This window comes from Osmerus mordax, chromosome 10 (genome assembly GCF_038355195.1).
Source record: "Osmerus mordax isolate fOsmMor3 chromosome 10, fOsmMor3.pri, whole genome shotgun sequence".
Taxonomy (NCBI): domain Eukaryota; kingdom Metazoa; phylum Chordata; class Actinopteri; order Osmeriformes; family Osmeridae; genus Osmerus; species Osmerus mordax.
Genome location: NC_090059.1, coordinates 14,463,015 through 14,480,138, shown reverse-complemented (window position 1 = coordinate 14,480,138; position 17,124 = coordinate 14,463,015). Strand labels below are relative to the sequence as shown.

Below are 17,124 nucleotides of genomic sequence, written 5' to 3'. Positions count from 1 at the left end.
AAAGTGATGTACCATACATTTTACAGAAGGCTACATTTTACTTTCATAGCGTATGCAGGAAACTAACTTTCTATCATTTAATCCAGTAGAAAAAGAAACCAAGCAAGATTTTGTTTATATAAAACATAAAAAGGTCATCTGAAAACCGGTGATCATATGGGTGATGATGTCACAGTTGCATTGCTGAGTGACGCTTATGTCAGAAGTGAGGGCAAATAACTTATTTTGTATAGTGCTTCTATACTCTTTGGCGAGGGTGTATGTATTAGCTTACGTCCCTGATTAGGTATTGTTGCTGCGAACATAGAGGGGGCGCAGTCTCCAATTTGTTCTTTGCTCTCTCTCTCACTCTCTCTTACTCTGTCTGCATACAACATTGTATGTGTAGTATCCTCCATTGGTCAGTTTTTGTTTAGTCTATAATTTAGAGCTTCTTCATCGTTTCAGTATCTTATCTATCGCCAGAAATGACATGCGAGCATGGGAATTGTATGTTTTCTGTCTTAAGTGTAAATTATCCAGCTATGTGAATGCTTGGGAGAAGTGTTGCTGCATCAGACAGATTATCAAAGAACTCCTTCAGACACGATGATGGTTAGTAGCATAACATCCAAAAATAAATTACAGGATCAATGTCGGCTTTTGCTACCATTTCCATCCACAAAGATACATTAAACTGGTGTTTGTGAATATGGGACAACCCTACAGGGGGAATAACTACCAAATGTGTTGACTGTCATAAATCATCATGCTGACTAGATGTATCGTTATTCCATGGAATCACATTAAATGTAGCCCAATTCTTTCTTTGTAGGGTGCCAATAACTCTAAAAGACAGGCTAGCAGCCAAAAAACGGACCCCAAGACTCGGATTAAGCACCGAGATTCTGGAAAACAGCATGAATTTGACAACGCACAAGACTTCAGTGATGTTCTGCATTCGTTGTGAGTTACTGTGGCAGAATGTGGGGAGACGCAGAAATTACGCACTAAACGTACACATCAGTTTATGTTGTTATTTTTATGTTTTTATCTATATCAGTAAATAGGAGGATGAGTAAGTATGTATGTTTTCCTGTAGTTTCCTGTAATGAAATTGAGAGTAATTAAGTCAGTTTGAGTCAGTTTATGATTTAAGTCATTGACCCTTGACCACTGTTTGACCTAAGGTGTATTGGCCAAATGAAGGACTTGGCCACTATGGCACCAGATGAAACTCTGTCTGATGCTCAGGTTGAAGGTGAGTCACACTATAGGATTCATGGCATTGTGTATTCATCTACATTAAATGGCCAATAGTATGTGGACACTGCTCAGTGAACTGACATCTGCTTGAAATGCACCCTATACTGAGCTATCTCTACCTTGTAATATTGTCCCTGCAGTGTCTACCTCAAACTTGATTAAAAAAACATTTGCGAAACAAATTGTTTATGTCTTCTGTTTCAAAGCATTCCGAGCAGCGTTTGACCTGTTTGCCACCAGCTCTAGGGGCATCATCAATGCAGAGGGGCTCTCCTCCTTACTGGAAACAGTGGATATGAAACTTAGCCCTTCAGAAACAGAGACTTGTCTACACAGAGCTGATTATGATGGTATGCTGACTGAGAAATATAACATAGCACATTAAAATGGTGTAAAACGGTGTAGCTATGATGTAACATAATGATACAAGTACTAATTGGTGTGCTTTTGTTTTAGGGGATGGTGAGGTGGGGTTTCAGGACTTCCTGTCTCTAATGACAGACAGTCAGAAATTTACCACATGTATGAAAGGTCTGTTACTTTCTTTAGGACTGAGATTATTTTACTGTACTGCATGTACTTTGTTGCTCCTGTGACTGATAATATTGTCTCATTCTCTTTCTTCCTTTTCTCAAAAGTGGAGCCTCCACCAGACCCTTCTCAGGTAGTGGTGGTGATTGACACTGTATTCTACAATGCCCTGGATAAGATGCTGAATGCCGGCTTAATTCCCAGTATTGCCACTGGAGAGATAATTAGGTAATGTTATGATTACATTATATACGGCATGAATAGAATGTGTGAGCTTAACAGTTGGGTAGTGAGTGACTGATGGTCTGGTCCAATTTCATAAACTACCTTATTGTTTGATTGGAATTGTTCTTTAAAGACTTAGGCTACTTCCTAAGCGACCAAAATGACTTTGAATAAAAATAATTTCATTTTCTCATGCAGGTACTACCACAAGAAATCGCTACATCACATTTGGTGTGCGGCGCCACAGGTGTTTGAAGACCGGGGCCATGTGCTCACGTACTACGCCAAGGGAGCTCATCTCATAGGTTTACAGCCTAAACAGCTGATGAAGTATATCCTACCTTATGGTATGAGAAACAGAAATATATTCTGTGTTTGTATTTTGTGTGTGTATACATGTGTTTTACATTAGCACGAGTGTGGGTCATGAGTGTAGTAGTCTGGTAAATCAAGCTGAACTTAATAGTAGTTTGCTGTTGAATTTAACTTTGACCCTTGATCCCCAAGCCCCATCAACAAGCCCATACTCCAAGCGGCCCAGTCTGAACGTGTCACTGTCAAACACTGTCGTGGGCAAGAGGGTAATCAAGAAACCCACTCCAGCTGCAACAGAGAGTCTGTCAGCCAAAACCAGGAATGATGTGGAGATAGAAGAGCACATAAGACAGGTACACCCAAATGTTTTATGATTAACCAATATGGATTAAAAAATACACTTCAAATGCACACAGTTTGTGTCATACTGATTGCTTTGTTTGGGAATAGGCTATAGATATGATTGTTTTTGTAGAATATCTCACTCTCTATCTCTCCATCCTCCATCCTCTCCTCATCATTCCTCCTCAGCTGTCTTTTCAGCACCCAGGGACAGAGACAAAGGATCTGATCACTCCAGTAAAGGTCAAGATAAAATTGCAAATGAAAAACCGGAAGTGTCTCACCTATAATGACATCAACCAGATACAATACAAGGTAGTGTTATGTTTTGATTTAAGGTTATTTTTTTCTACAAGTTACTATTTATATAAAAAGAATATCTGTATATAACATAAAATAAATGCTATGCCTTTCACTGTCTTTCCCATTTGTCCTCTAGTTGTCCATTTATTCATTTTTCCTCTCTCTATTTCTATGTGTTTGTCTTACTCCCCCTCCACCTCCCATGAACCCAGTGCAAAAAGGGTCTGAACAGCTTCCTGGACACACTGACCCATTACAAACAACGTGATGCTTGGAAGTCCTGGGGCTCCCTTCAGGTCTACCATCGAGCGCTGGGCTTCAAGGCCTTCCCTGACACCTTCTCAACCTACACCTGGAGCTGGAGTGGCTGCAGAAACATGCTCCAGCCCCAAGACCTGCAGGACAGGTGGAACTTGCCCCTTCCCCTGGCCACACTCGTGCCCTCAGGCTGACAACTGAATTCATGTTTCCCATTAAAATAATTCAGTATTTCAATGTCAATAAATCATAATGTCAATGAATGTCAGCATCTTGTTAATCTATTGACAGATGTGTGGTTGCCAAATGTGCTTTTCATAGCCGGTGTGAATCAAACGGTCCATTAGATTCATAGTCCATGTGAAATGTGTAGTGCAAAAGTATTTGTGCCTGTGCATTTGCCTGAGTTGCCCTTTCATTAAACATATCTCTCTTATAATTTGGTTGCCAAATTAATGCTGTCAGGAAAAATGGACGAGATAAAAGCCTTCTATAGTGATTTTGTTTGACTTTTATCTTCTCTGGATAATGAGTGAAACGTTTAGACATTGGGGGGCACTATTTCCCAGTTAAATCATGTTTCTCAACATGATGGCTGGAATGTTAGGAGAATCTTGACTGGTAGACCGAGGACCTTATAAGTAGTGAAGGGGTTTGTGGGAAACAGGATGCAAAACAATTACATAGTTGAAATACCAAGTCATACAACGAAAACATTGCCCGTCCCAGTCTTTGCTTTCCTGTTTTGAATTCCAATAAATTAGCAAAAGTTCTTTCTGATTGAAAATTAGTGTGCCGAAGTGGAATGGAATGTGTAAATTAACGATTGTTGTGTTTCCATGATATGCTATGTAATATTGTCTGAGAACCGTGGACAAAACCAATTTCTTTAAAGCTCAATTTCCATTTATGTGGTGTTTCCAGCTCTATGACGGATACATCTAGCATTTCGGACACATAAAAAATGCATTATGATGATTATCAGATTATTTATTCACAATTAACGATATAGATTAGATTACAATCTATGGTTAAAGACACTTTGTATCTCACTTTGTAAGTAAACAGTCTTCACAATAAAGACTTAACACAAAGTGCATGACTGGCATGCTGTGCACTTTGGCATATGGGATTACTGGGATGCACATGGCATATGGGATTACTTAAATGTCCCATGCCTGTTTTCCACTTCAGACCTAATGAGAATGTTTGTTGACTAAAGTGATAAATATAGTCATTCATTATGGTTTTCCCTGGATTGACTTAATACTTCAGAGAAAAAAACAACTGAGAAGCTATTCACATAGTTTTATTGTTGAACACATGTAATGCACATACATGTGCATTAATGGAAATCTATGGTCATTTATTTCTGTTTTCATAGCTCTTGTGAAATTGTTGAGTCTGAGCTTTGAGTACAGCTACCACCACCATGTTAAGTGATTTGCCAACGTATTTTAACTGGGTTTTAAAGGGGAAAAGAATTGGAGGAGCACCAACTTAAGTGACACTACAAAATGAATGTCCATGAGAGAGTGACGTCTTTTACTGTCATATCACAAGCGGAAGGCGTGCCACAACACAATGACACACCTTAGTGAAGCTGTCAAGGAAAAACAATGTGCTTTCTGTCTGGGCATGTACCCAATGATTTAACACTTGAATGGGTCATACTGACATATGGCCACACTCATATTTATCACATATAACCAAATACATTATAACCAAAGAATTACTGTCTCATTCATATATATATATATATAAAAATGGAAGCACTTTTTTTTTCTTTTTTTTTCTTTATAATTTCTTCTTTAAAAGCTGCCCTACTTGTTCTCCAAGATTCCGTGTCACTAAAGGTTTGCTCAACTGCAACCACAAAGCATTAGGTAAGTCTGTTTTTCTCTGTAGTCTTGATGTAATGTCCTGTCAAAGTATTCTCGTTAAATGGAAGACACGAGTGTGTAGTATCTCTAATTTTTTATAACAACCTCTTCAGGTGAGCACATTGTACATTTCTTATCCACCCTTTCCCATTTCACTTTCTTTTTTGTGTCTCGCACTCTCTCACTGTCACGGAGCGGACGGCGACGGTGCGCCGGTCTGCGTCACCGGAGTTCTAGTGCGCACATGTTTTATGTTGGGACTAATTAGGGCGGCTATATAAGCCGAGATGTTTTCCACTTCGTTGTGGAGTCTTATTCTTTCATGTTATGGCCGTGTGGCGTCTGACCTTTGTTTCCTGACCTTTGTTTTTGTTGAACCTTGTTTATTCCCAAGTAAAGACCTCGTGCACTTTCGTCCCAAAGACGCTGACTCCTTGCCTGCATTACCACACTCGCTCTCTCTTTCTCTTTATTGCTCTCTCTGTAGTGAGAGAGGGGAAGGCTCGCCTCCTAATTGGGTCTGATAAAGTTAGCAGTTTCCTGTGGTGGGCATGAGTATCAGTCGTGGTCTCAGTAGTGTGCTGCAGCCGTCCATGGATTTTACTCACAGATATAAACAGGTGGATGTGTACAAAAATCGTACGCATCTTAGGAACACTATTTAGGATGTAATTGATGAACTTGTTGGTGTTGCTTTAGCCAGGTTTGTCTATCTCTCCACCCTGAGGATGGAACAAGGTGGTCCGAGCCCTCGGAAGACCTTTGTGTCAACTTTTCATCTGGTGCTTAAGCCATCTGCCCCCAAGTTTGTAGAAAGGGGAGCACAGCTTGATGTTCCGGGGAACAGCAAGCTGGAAAACGCATCTAAAGGTAAGACTTTTCTCATATACATAATGATGAAAGATGGAAATAATATATCTTAAGTATTTGGCTGTCTCAGACTTGGATACAATAACATAGGATTGTTATTGCAATGGTGCCGGAGTAGTTATCAAAAGTATCATGAGTGGGAACAAGCTATTGGTAAACAGACAATTACACCGTTGGTATGGTTACTAATGTCACCATAAACCACAGACATTCCTTGAGACCCTGAAGTCATACTTGGGCATTCCAATCACAGGCAGGGCTACTCATCATACACGCAAAGATTACCTTTCTTTTTAAAGTGTCTGGCCGCTGCTCTCAACTAACTTGTAACTTCAATTTACATTTATTTTGGAAAACCAAATAAGTGCCAAAGGGAAGAACCATAAGAGCATGCAGTTAAACAAGTTACAATTGAACAATATGAAACTCCCCACAAGAGTGCAAGAGTGTACCTGTAGAAAAAACAATCAACAGTAAAAATATTTCAATAAAAGACAACCCTCACATAAGAACTAGAATTCCACTCAGCTAAGATTTAGATCAGATTAAATTAATGGTGCATGTCTCCTTGCTGATGTTAGCTGAAGGTCTTGGTAATGGAGATTTGAAGTGGTTATCTATCAACATGAAAACATAAGAATGCATGTATGAACAGACACAGATACACATCAATTTTGTCATGGATATTTTATTGATATTACTTATTCAATTGAACTCACTTTGCTCCGTTTGTCTCTCCATGATGTCTTAGGAAACAAACAGACCCCTACGCATCCTCTTAAGGATTCTCATGTTAAAGAACCTCTGAGGAATTGCAAAATTGAAGCCGGACGTGATGACACAAATAATGGCATTATCGCAGGAAGTCAGCCTCTCAGTGTTTCCTTGTTACACAACGGTGAGAGAAACAACTACTTCCTGTGTGACAAAATACCGCTTCATCCTGTCTGGTGAAAAATGCGATGAGATGTTGTGTACGCTGCTCTATCCATTATAGAGTGCTCTTGGTTAGGACACACAAAACTGCGAAGTTATTTGTGTACATGAAGTCCAAATGCATACTAGTTCCACCAGGGCTCTAAAGTCTCACGCACTCACCCATTTCAACCATTTCACACCCTCCCACGCAACACCATGTATTTCTCACGCTGAGAAGAAAGGTACTTGTCCCCTGCTACATATACAATTAATGGACGAGGCGCAGGCATACGGAGGTATGTTTTCTGCCGAGCTGAAAAATCTGAATTCCTCTCACACAGGTGCTCCAGTGGAGTTCCAGGGCTCCCAAGAGCAGGTGGAGGTTAGGGTTGGGAAGCCTGCCAGACTCCACTGTGTCTTTAGCAGTCTCTGTCTTCCTGTGGTGTCCTGCTGGGTCCACAACAGAGAAAAGGTATGTCTGTTTGTTGTCTGTTAAATTAGCTATTGGAAAAAAAACACAGCATTTGCGTCTGTTCAAATGATTACTTCCAGGAAATACTAGGATAATACTTCCTTTATTCAGGTATGATGCAAAAAGTCTGTATACCTGGCCTAGCTAAGTACTGCTAAAACGTCTCTCTCAACAGGTGCTTGTAAATGGACCACGGACCAATGTAAAGAGTCGTGAGACGGAGAGCTGTGTGGAGATATCCCAGACTTGTTCAGATGATGCCGGCTCCTACACCCTAGTGGTGAGGAACCGAAGGGGCTGTGCTTATCACACAGTCGTTCTCAGTGTCATAGGTAAGGCCGAAGAGAAAATCTAGTTCCCCTTCAAACAAGTAACAACCCAAACATAATATTTGTCATGGTTAGGTCACCTCTCCTTACGCATGATTATGTACCTCCTCAGACCGCCCCCATCGCCCAGCCTCCAGCCCCGTCATCTCCCAACTCTCCTCCAAGTCTTTGGTCCTCTCCTGGACTGGGCCTAGCTATGACGGCGGAAGCGCCATCACTGGTTACATAGTAGAAGTCAGACAAGAGGTTCCTGACAAGCCTGGGGACTGGACTGAACTGATCACCCACTGTATGAACACCTCGTATCGGGTACGCTCAGGCCTGGAGCCTCTGGGGCAGTATCGCTTCAGGGTGAGGGCCTCCAACTCTGTGGGGACCAGTGAGCCGAGTAACATGTCCGACTGCGTCAAGATGGACACTAAAGGTTAGATACGTGATGTATTTTACTGGTAGCTTTCACTGTATGTTGCCTGGACTTTACACAGTGACTCCATGTGCATTATGATGCTGTGTTTTACATTTGAAGGAGAAAAGAAAGAAGAACATGAATCTTACGTCACTTTTACCATTGACACCAAAAACAAAGTAAAAGACCATTACAACATACATGAGAAGCTGGGGGTGTAAGTATTGGTTAATTCTATCCTTTCAACATGTTTTCAACATAGTCAGTCTCTTTAACATAAAGAAACAGACATTTTCTGCACACTTTGCTAGTTTGTCATATGTTTACCCTATTAAGTCTTATGCAAAACATGGTTTCATGGTTTCAAAAAGGGGCAAGTATGGACAGGTGTTCCGTCTGGTTCACAAGGAGACAGGTCAGGTGCATGCTGGGAAATTTTACAAAGGACGCAGTTCCAAGGAAAAAGCTGCAGCACTCCGAGAAATTGAGCTTATGAACTGTCTCCACCACCCCAAACTGGTCCAGAGCCTGGGGGCTTACCATACCCATTCTGAGATTGTCATGGTGTTGGAGTAGTGAGTATGATTAACTTTGTGCCTTGAGTTTCTGTTCAAGGTGGTGATTCTAATACCCATCTCTTCAAAGATGAAATGTAAAAGGATAATGGTCTGTCCTTTTACTTGAACCTTTCTTTACCTTCAGGCCCCATACGAAAAATCTACTACTGTGAACATACCAGTTGTTTTCAGCTGTGTCATGGGAACTCAGGAATAGGCTCTGTGTGTCTGTCTCCCCAGCATCGCCGGCGGGGAGCTGTTTGAACGCATTGTGGACGAAAACTACGAACACAATGAGCCCACATGTGCTCGCTACATGCAGCAGCTCCTGGAGGGTATCCAGTATGTTCACAAGCAGAATATCATCCATCTGGACCTTAAGCCTGAGAACATCGTGTGTGTGGACACCACTGGAACCCGTATCAAGATCATTGATTTTGGCTTGGCCCATAGACTAGGTTGGTCGGTGTTTGTGTGTGTGTGGTACAGAAAGATAACTTTTTCTAGTTTGTATATTATCATGAATTCAATTTTAATAATACACTGGTAGTGTGGAGGTTTGGAGAAAGCTTGCAAGATTGTAAATTGTGACCAGTGAATATCTTAAGGTAAGATTTATTGAACAAGGTCAATATCCAATTATTGTTTCATATGTTGGGCGTAGTTTATAGTATTGTACAACTTGAAATCTTGAATTTGTCACCTGTCTGTTATAGATCCTGCTGTTCCACTGATGTTGTTGCATGGAACCCCAGAGTTTGTGGCCCCTGAGGTCATCAATTATGAACCAGTCGGCCTGAAAACAGACATGTGGAGCATTGGAGTCATTTGCTTTGTCTTGTGAGTCATGTTTATTCAGAGAAGCGTATGAACTTGCTCTAATACTGTCTTATAACAATCCAACTCTTGTGGCAAAGGGAGGATGTGTACAGAATACAGACCTTTACAGTATACTAGATCTAGCCTCTCCTGTCATAGGTTGAGTGGTGAGTCCCCATTCCAGGGTAACAGTGATGCAGAGACCTTGGCTCTAGTGACGGCTGCTTGCTACAAGTTTGACGAAGACAGTTTTGAGGACATCTCTGACCAGGCTAAAGACTTCATTGGCTCCCTTCTCAAGAAGGACATAAGGTAAGTGTCACTACTTGACTGTTGATACATAAGGGCATGTTGACAAGAGACCAAAGTACATTTACAAATGGCATACTTGTATTTTCCCTCCTCTTAATGTCTAGATGTCGGCTGTCATGTGATGAGGCTCTGGCCCACCCTTGGTTGGTTTCCTTCACCTCCATGATCCGCCGACCCACCAAGTCCCTCAGAAAAGACAAGATGAAACACTTCCTGGCCAGGCGCAAATGGAGGGTACCTCACCAAAAATAACTACATTTGACTGATTTGTGAGAAGAGATCAGAGATGCTTGGTATTGTCCATTCAGTGAATTTTGCTTACCTCCTACTAAAGAAAACAGGTAAAGCTGTTCTGGCACTACAACGTATGGCCAACCTCTCCAGCAAGCCATATCCTCCATGCAGCTCTGGGGAGGGTGAGAAACATGAACTTACTCTTATATTTCAACTCATGGAACGTCTCTCGTCCAATCAGAAACAGCTAAATAAGTCGATAGAACCCAATTGTTTTTTAAAATCCTATATACGATTTAGAACCTGGTCAGCTACATCTGGGTTGGTGATTGTATTACAACCTACAGTGTTCCACTTGGTTAAGCATGGTTTTTCATATCCTTATACAGAACCTAGCTGGGGCCCCGAAGCAAAGCTGGCAATCCAGTCTTTGGAGAAGAAGCTAGAGAGTGAGCCTTACTTTGACAAGGTTCTAAAGGACATCACCTTACCCAGTGGTGCCACTGCCCGCCTGACCAGCCACATTCAGGGTGAGGTCCTTTGTCTTTTCGATCAGACGTTTCATGCTTAATTATGCCTCGCCAGCTTCTTCTGCGACATAAAATGTCATGAACCTAAGGTGGTATCAGCAAGAAAACACAAACATGTGCATGGTCTTCATGTGACACTGGATGGATTCATTGTTCTTTTCCATGTAGCATGCTCTGTGTTAACTCTGTTTTTTTCTCTTTCCTACATGCCTTGTGGCAGGTCACCCAGAACCACAGGTAGAATGGCTCCATGATGGAATCCCTGTTGAGCAGTCTGTCAGGGTCACTGTTGAGTACGAAAAGGAGGGCCTATGTGTGTTGGTCCTGACTGGTCTGGTTCCTGCCGACTCTGGAGTTTACGAGTGCAGAGCCACCAATGACCGAGGAAGGGCGCTGTCTACAGCCAAATTAACTGTTGAGCTCTGAACAACAGATGCTGTGAAAAGACTTAACCCTTGTGCTGCCTTCGGGTCACTAACCCTAACCCAAAGGTTGATAACGAACCATCGTTGTATTTACCCAATTTTACCCAATACAAAAACAGATAAAAATAATTTTCTTCTAACCTTCGCAATGTGGAGGGTCTGAGAGAGCCCAACGGTTAAAAGAAAATGCTTCACTTTGTTTTTGTATGCAGTAAAGTTGTCGCAATACGACGGTGGGGTCACAATGACTGATGGGTCAGAATGACCCGAAGATAACACAAAACAGAGAGGGAGATTGGGTATGGTCTCAACTGTTGATCCACACTAAATGTTTCTTAAGGTGAAAATAGCCTTTCTGAGTTTCAAAACATTATCAAAATGTACTTAGTGGAAACAAGCACAAAGGGACAGGTAATATATATTGTGTATGTGCATTTTAGAATACTACTAGATTTATTTCACATTTGTTCTCTGGTCCACGACATGGAAAGAACAAAGCAGTTTTTTCATGCAGCATTTTAATTAAGTCAACATTTTTGTCAAAATTCTATGTGTTGAAAAGAATAACGTTTTTGAGGAAACTAGACTCACTATCAACTGTGCATTCTTTGGGTCTGCTAGTAAGATGAGAAACCCTTGGAATCAAGGTTAAAGTATAGCTGATTCATCATGATCCATTTATTTTACTTGAAAGTTGTGGGATAGTTTTAAACTCCTTCATTTTGATGTCTGAAATATAATTTATTTACAGTGCATTTTGGTCTTCAGAATATATAGTAAGGATTGTCTGACTTTCATAATCAGCCTAAACAATGATTTATATATAAAAGCAGATCCATTTTTAAGCAACAGGGCACAAACTCATTAACCACTTTCCATGTAAATCCACAGGCCATTTTCATTTTTAAAATCAGCTAACAAATGCAGCATTGTAAATTAATAAACAAACTACATTTAAAAAACTACTGTGACAAGTCATTTAGGCACCGAGTCTTGTTCGGAGTTACATCCACCTGGTTTCGCGAGAACGGCACATCAGCCGTTTCAACTGTTCAACTGTTGGGCCATCGCCACTAAATGATGACTATGATTCAGTCTGTCATTTGTGACATTTCATCCCTTGGTCGGCTGGGACAGGTTTATGTCTTTCACTTGGGGCTGCATGACTCGTGTGTGTGTGTGTGTGTGTTCAGGGCCATTTTTGTCCACAATTTATGATGGTGACTTGGCCTCTTCTTGTCTCTGAAGGATTCTCTCCTGGAGGAGATTCCAGGCCTTTTGTACCTTAGAAATGGAGAAAGAAAACGTGTGTTTACACTCCGTTGACAATGACTCGTTTGTCCAACCACAAATCACATAGCATGGAGTAGCCATAGTAAATGTGATTTATGCTTCAGTTGCAGTTCCAAGGCCGTGCCTCTGGCTGTGCCCTCACCTGTCTCTGGGTGACCTCTGGCTCCCACAGCGTGCACAGCACAACATTAGCCTGCTCCACCTGCCGCGCATTGGACCACTGGCTCTCTAGTCTGCGCTCTGCATCTTCCTTCGGCAAGCCGTCCCGCTCTGTGATTCGCAGCACTGCCTGGTAGGGAAGTGGGAAAATTAGAAAGGGAACATCGGTAACTGACTTGGGAAAACCAGGGTATGGAGTAAAATATTTTATGATAGAAAATTTAAGAGTAAATGCTTCTCATTAGCTTGCATTTCTTCAAATAACAAATTGAAACAATTGTGCATCTGTGTCAGAGGGTGTAACTATTGGACATATTTTGACATCAACATCAATCCCTGAGCAAGATTCACAAGACAGGGCTGGTGGCAAGACCATTTTTGGACTAGTTAGCAGAAAAGAAACTTTGTCTTATTGGATACAAAAACAAGATTGTTTGAATTTCCTGAACCCTCCCTTGAAAATGTCCTTTAAATTTGGATAGACTGGGCCAGGGATGTAACATAGGTTATTACCTCCTCTACAGGGATTACAGCGACCCAGACCTCGTGGACAATGTCTGTCCAACCAGCCTCCAGCAGAACCGCCGCATCTACCACACACACCCGTTTACCTGGGTAGGACGAATTCATGGGTCACATGGAGATACACTTATAATTTGTACATGAATAAATTACATTTTATATTTAGACACATTCACGGCCAATGTAGCTGTGTGAATGTCAGGCAGTCAACTCCAACATAGCAGCTAACATATCATCCATACTGCACATGTAGGTCAGATGGCTGAGCGGTTAGGGAATCAGGCTAGTAATATGAAGGTTGCAAGTTCGATTCCTGGTCGTGCCAAATGACGCTGTGTCCTTGGGCAAGGCACTTCACCCTACTTGCCTCGGGGAATGTACCTGTACTTACTGTAATTTGCTCTGGATAAGAGCGTCTGCTAAATGACTAAGTGTAAAATGACTAAATGTAGGCCTATCCACAGAAACATCAATCCACAGCTTCCAATGACATACCTTGATCTCCAGCTTCTTGGATTCTGTCCTTGACCAGAAGTGCTATCTCAGGCCACACAATGTCAGTAAGTGCTTTCAGCCTGTCCTACAAATACAGTGATATCCTTAACATCAGAAACATATCTCCTAATTCAGTACAAATTGTAATACAGTTTATGACCTGCGTTACCTTGTTTCCAAATACTTTTCTTCCTAGCATTCGTCTATTGATAGTTTTATCCTCATTTAGAACATCTGAAATGAGAAGTGAAGCTTTATTTAAACAGGCTACTTCTGTATGAACATTTTATGCATTATTTTCAGTTGGTTTATATCAACTTGAGGAAAATCCCCCCCCAACAATGTTAACAGATTCATAGATACCCACTTCCACAGCCTTTTTCAAATTCATACAGTGAAATTCAGATCCCAAAAATGCAATAAAAAATGCTTGTTGAAGTCTACACTTACATCTAACCGATACTAGGACATAGTTTGGGCTGAGCCACAAATCTTTACAACGTCTGGCTCCGCCTCTGCCTACTGCCACAAATACAATCACCTTCTGTGGGAAACACTGTAATCACACTAAGTGTGAAGTGACCCAGGAGACCTTCCAACAGTGCACCAAACAAAGAGACATTCCCTCACCAGTGCCGAACTCTTCCACCACCCTGTGGTAGGCTCTCGCCCCTGGACGGTACGTTTCATGGCCAAGCTGGTCGCTGTCGATGCGTGCCGCTCCAAGGGCCTCCATACGCCTGGCAATGGAGCTCTTCCCACTGCCGCTCACCCCCGTCAGGCCAATCACATAGGGTACAGCTGGGAGATGGGGCATGTCCTGAGTCAAGAGGGACCAGGGATATACGGAAAAGGGGTGTATGAGATGGCCTCCTTAAAAAGATTCAGACCGCTTCGTAATAGCTGCATCCATTGAAATATGCTAAATTGGGATGGTACCAAAGGTCGGTATGAAAGATGGAAATGGGCATACTTTTGGGGCTCTGAGGAGGGTGCCTAAGAGGCGTGAGCGAAGGCTGGATGAGCTGATCTTTTCCTCCTCGGTCTCTGTGTGGTGAGCATCCTTCAGCAGCTGGATCTCGTGTAATACCAGCCCTGGAAGCCCCTGGAGTTTGGCAAACAAATATAAACTAATTGTGTGGTTTGCTCCAAACTACACATGGTTAAAACAGAACCAGATCTAAACAAAACAGAAATATTACACACACTAACTCATCAGTTAGTGTAGGAGTGCAAGTCAACTTGTATTATTACTGTGTATACTTTTAATATTACGTGTATACTTGCATCTTTACAGTGAATACTTGGATTATTACTGTGCATACTTGGATTCTTTATTATATTCATCTTTTTGATGTACATTTTCTTGGTGTTGCTGTGATATATGAATTTCCCTCTGGGGATAATTAAAGTTTTATCTAATCTAAAACATTACAGCACACCACTGAGGAAGTTTCCCGTGATAATTGACATCGTCCGCTAACTTTTCTTGGCCACCAGTTCAAAGATCACTTAGCTTGTGCTGCCTCAATGGGCCCCGACTGCTATAGTCTCAAAGAGACGGTGCAATGCTAACAATGTACACCATCCCCAAACCTTTATGATTAACTTGAAGGCATCACAATGAGGTACACTGAAATGACAAGACACATCGGCCACCTTACATTTTCAAGGCGTTTCCTATTCACTGCCTCGCCTCCCTTCCTGGTCTCCTCGCTGACTATGATGCACTGCAGCTTGGTGTCGACCACGGAGGGTCCAAAAGGGTCCGACAGGGGTACAATCTCATACTGCAGCGAAGGTTTGACATCCAACAGGAACTCTCTGAGCCGCTGGACCCTCAGGGTGTAAGGTTCGATCAGCTCCTTCAGAACCTTCTCTACGACCAGAAGGAGGAGGAGGAGAATGGCAGGGAAAAGGCAACTCAATTAAGAGCTTAGAATGTAGTTTTAACTATATTTAGATAAATACATCATTGTTCTCTGGGTTATTTACAAGCTAAAATTATAGTACCAAGTACCTTGTGCTGTGTAAAAATGCTAAGACTTACCCAGAAAAAGAAACATACAGAAATACAAAGAACTGATAATGCCCAGCTGCCCAAGTTTAACCAGTTCACTGTTTCAGCTACGACTAATCCACTTACTTTTCAGTAACTCCTGGTCACACACACCAATAAGGAATCGCCTGTTCGCCAAAAGGCACGAGATGTTTAACAGAGTCTTGTGTGCACCGTGAAGGCGGTCAAATGTTCCCCCAACCACCACATCACTGTAGATCTCCATGGGCTCCAACTTCATCTCACAGCCCTTTTGTCCCTCCTCTTCCACCTGCCCCATCTCCTCCTCCTTCTGTAGTTTCTGCAGCTCGGGGTGAAGCAGCACCGAGGCCAACCCAGGGTTACAGACGTAACAGTGGCCGGCGTACTTCTGCAAACACTGGGATACAAGCAAGGACTGGCCAGGGTCTTGTAGGGGGAAATCTGTCAGTACCACCTCTGGGGACTGGGAGAGGATCTGAGGACTTGGAAAGGGGCCACTTGAACCTCCGTGGCTTGAAGAACCAGCCTGGCTGCGGACATTGGTGAGCAGCACACGGATATCTAGGTGCCCACAGATATCTGCTGCATTGCTGTAGAGGCGGGTAATAAGGCTGGAAAGATCCACCACAGGGGGGATGAAGACAGGCCGAGGCTGGCCGCCACTACTCAGGTTAAGGCCTGGGTGAAGGTGGACATAGAGGGTGCGCTCCACTACCTGTGCAGCAGAGCTAAGAACTGGAGCAATGCGCAGGGGGAGGGTGTGCAGAGGTGAGGTGAGCACCAGTATACCTGTGCTGAACATGGACATGGTAGCAACTGGACAGGAACACTTGATTCAGTGTCTAAAAGGGGAGAAGAGTCAGCAGGGAATCAGTATTGTAAACAGTTCACAACCTAGTCGGTTAATTATAGTAGACTGAACACTTGAGATTGACCTCTAAACAAACTAGCTACTACTGTCTGTTATACATTTCAGGATAGGCTCGCTAACAAACATTCAAAAACAATGTCAGTTGTCTAATCACAGTTTACTGGTATTAGACCATCGTCGCCATGGGGTAAAGTACCACTCGAAGTGATAAAATATGTAATTATCTAACATCTCAAACAAGTGGCGAAGTAGCTAAAAACGTTAACCAGCAGTCCCTCCCGATGTCAACCATCTAGCTAGGTATATTACTGGTAGCTAGGTATATTACTGGTAGCTAGCTAGCTCCATACATATCAATTATATTGCCTGGCAATGTGGGGTATCGTTAGTCTACTTTGAATATTGCTATCTAACTTATGTCTGATCAAGGTAACTAGCTAGTTAGCTTTGTACATGTATGCTTAGGTCCAAATTGCTAGCTAGTTACGCTAGCTCTGTATAGTTAACTTACTCGTATGCAAGCCAGGGATTTTGGAGGATGTTGCAAATGTAAATACAAGCACAATACATACTACATTATAATGATCTTATGAACATTCTTACGATTTCGTTCAAATCACGGTCATTTAGCCAATACTATCTGACCTGTCAAATAGATAGCTTGGGTAGTAGGCAGGAAAAAGCTGCACGAACATGGTAAACAGACTGCTCATTGGCTGGAAAACATTTAGGATATCCGGGAAATGTAGTCTAATCCATTTTAGTTTAT

At 42.1% G+C, this 17,124-nt stretch overlaps 3 protein-coding genes across 5 annotated transcripts; 2 read left to right on the top strand and 1 right to left on the bottom strand.

The window, feature by feature from the left end:
* Window positions 1-475: 475 nt before the first annotated feature.
* Window positions 476-3,572, top strand: LOC136950950 (EF-hand calcium-binding domain-containing protein 3-like). Its single transcript, XM_067245485.1, has 10 exons — window positions 476-594; window positions 815-945; window positions 1,170-1,240; window positions 1,452-1,595; window positions 1,702-1,776; window positions 1,884-2,004; window positions 2,200-2,348; window positions 2,509-2,669; window positions 2,848-2,973; window positions 3,174-3,572. The coding sequence occupies exons 1-10, from the start codon at window positions 589-591 to the stop codon at window positions 3,411-3,413; spliced, it is 1,224 nt and encodes a 407-aa protein (XP_067101586.1). The 5' UTR covers window positions 476-588; the 3' UTR covers window positions 3,414-3,572.
* Window positions 3,573-4,879: 1,307 nt separating this feature from the next.
* LOC136950598 (myosin light chain kinase, smooth muscle-like) lies at window positions 4,880-11,591 on the top strand. 3 transcript variants are annotated; one of them, XM_067245030.1, is made up of 15 exons: window positions 4,880-5,105; window positions 5,802-5,972; window positions 6,724-6,870; window positions 7,232-7,362; window positions 7,538-7,694; window positions 7,804-8,115; window positions 8,218-8,314; window positions 8,469-8,672; window positions 8,895-9,112; window positions 9,371-9,494; window positions 9,633-9,785; window positions 9,890-10,019; window positions 10,120-10,201; window positions 10,409-10,549; window positions 10,770-11,591. In XM_067245030.1, exons 1-15 carry the CDS (start codon window positions 4,883-4,885, stop codon window positions 10,973-10,975), a joined length of 2,496 nt encoding a protein of 831 aa, XP_067101131.1. In that variant the 5' UTR covers window positions 4,880-4,882; the 3' UTR covers window positions 10,976-11,591. The 3 variants fall into 3 exon arrangements, with proteins under 3 accessions (XP_067101131.1, XP_067101133.1, XP_067101132.1); XM_067245032.1 differs by having other exon boundaries at window positions 5,088-5,215; XM_067245031.1 differs by lacking the exon at window positions 4,880-5,105 and having other exon boundaries at window positions 5,355-5,972.
* A 523-nt stretch (window positions 11,592-12,114) lies between these two features.
* On the bottom strand, window positions 12,115-17,124 carry coasy (CoA synthase). Its single transcript, XM_067245034.1, has 10 exons — window positions 16,867-17,124; window positions 15,590-16,326; window positions 15,108-15,322; window positions 14,417-14,548; window positions 14,074-14,263; window positions 13,613-13,677; window positions 13,444-13,528; window positions 12,940-13,037; window positions 12,410-12,556; window positions 12,115-12,258 (listed from the first exon to the last, which is right to left on the bottom strand). The coding sequence occupies exons 2-10, from the start codon at window positions 16,290-16,292 to the stop codon at window positions 12,187-12,189; spliced, it is 1,707 nt and encodes a 568-aa protein (XP_067101135.1). The 5' UTR covers window positions 16,293-16,326; window positions 16,867-17,124; the 3' UTR covers window positions 12,115-12,186.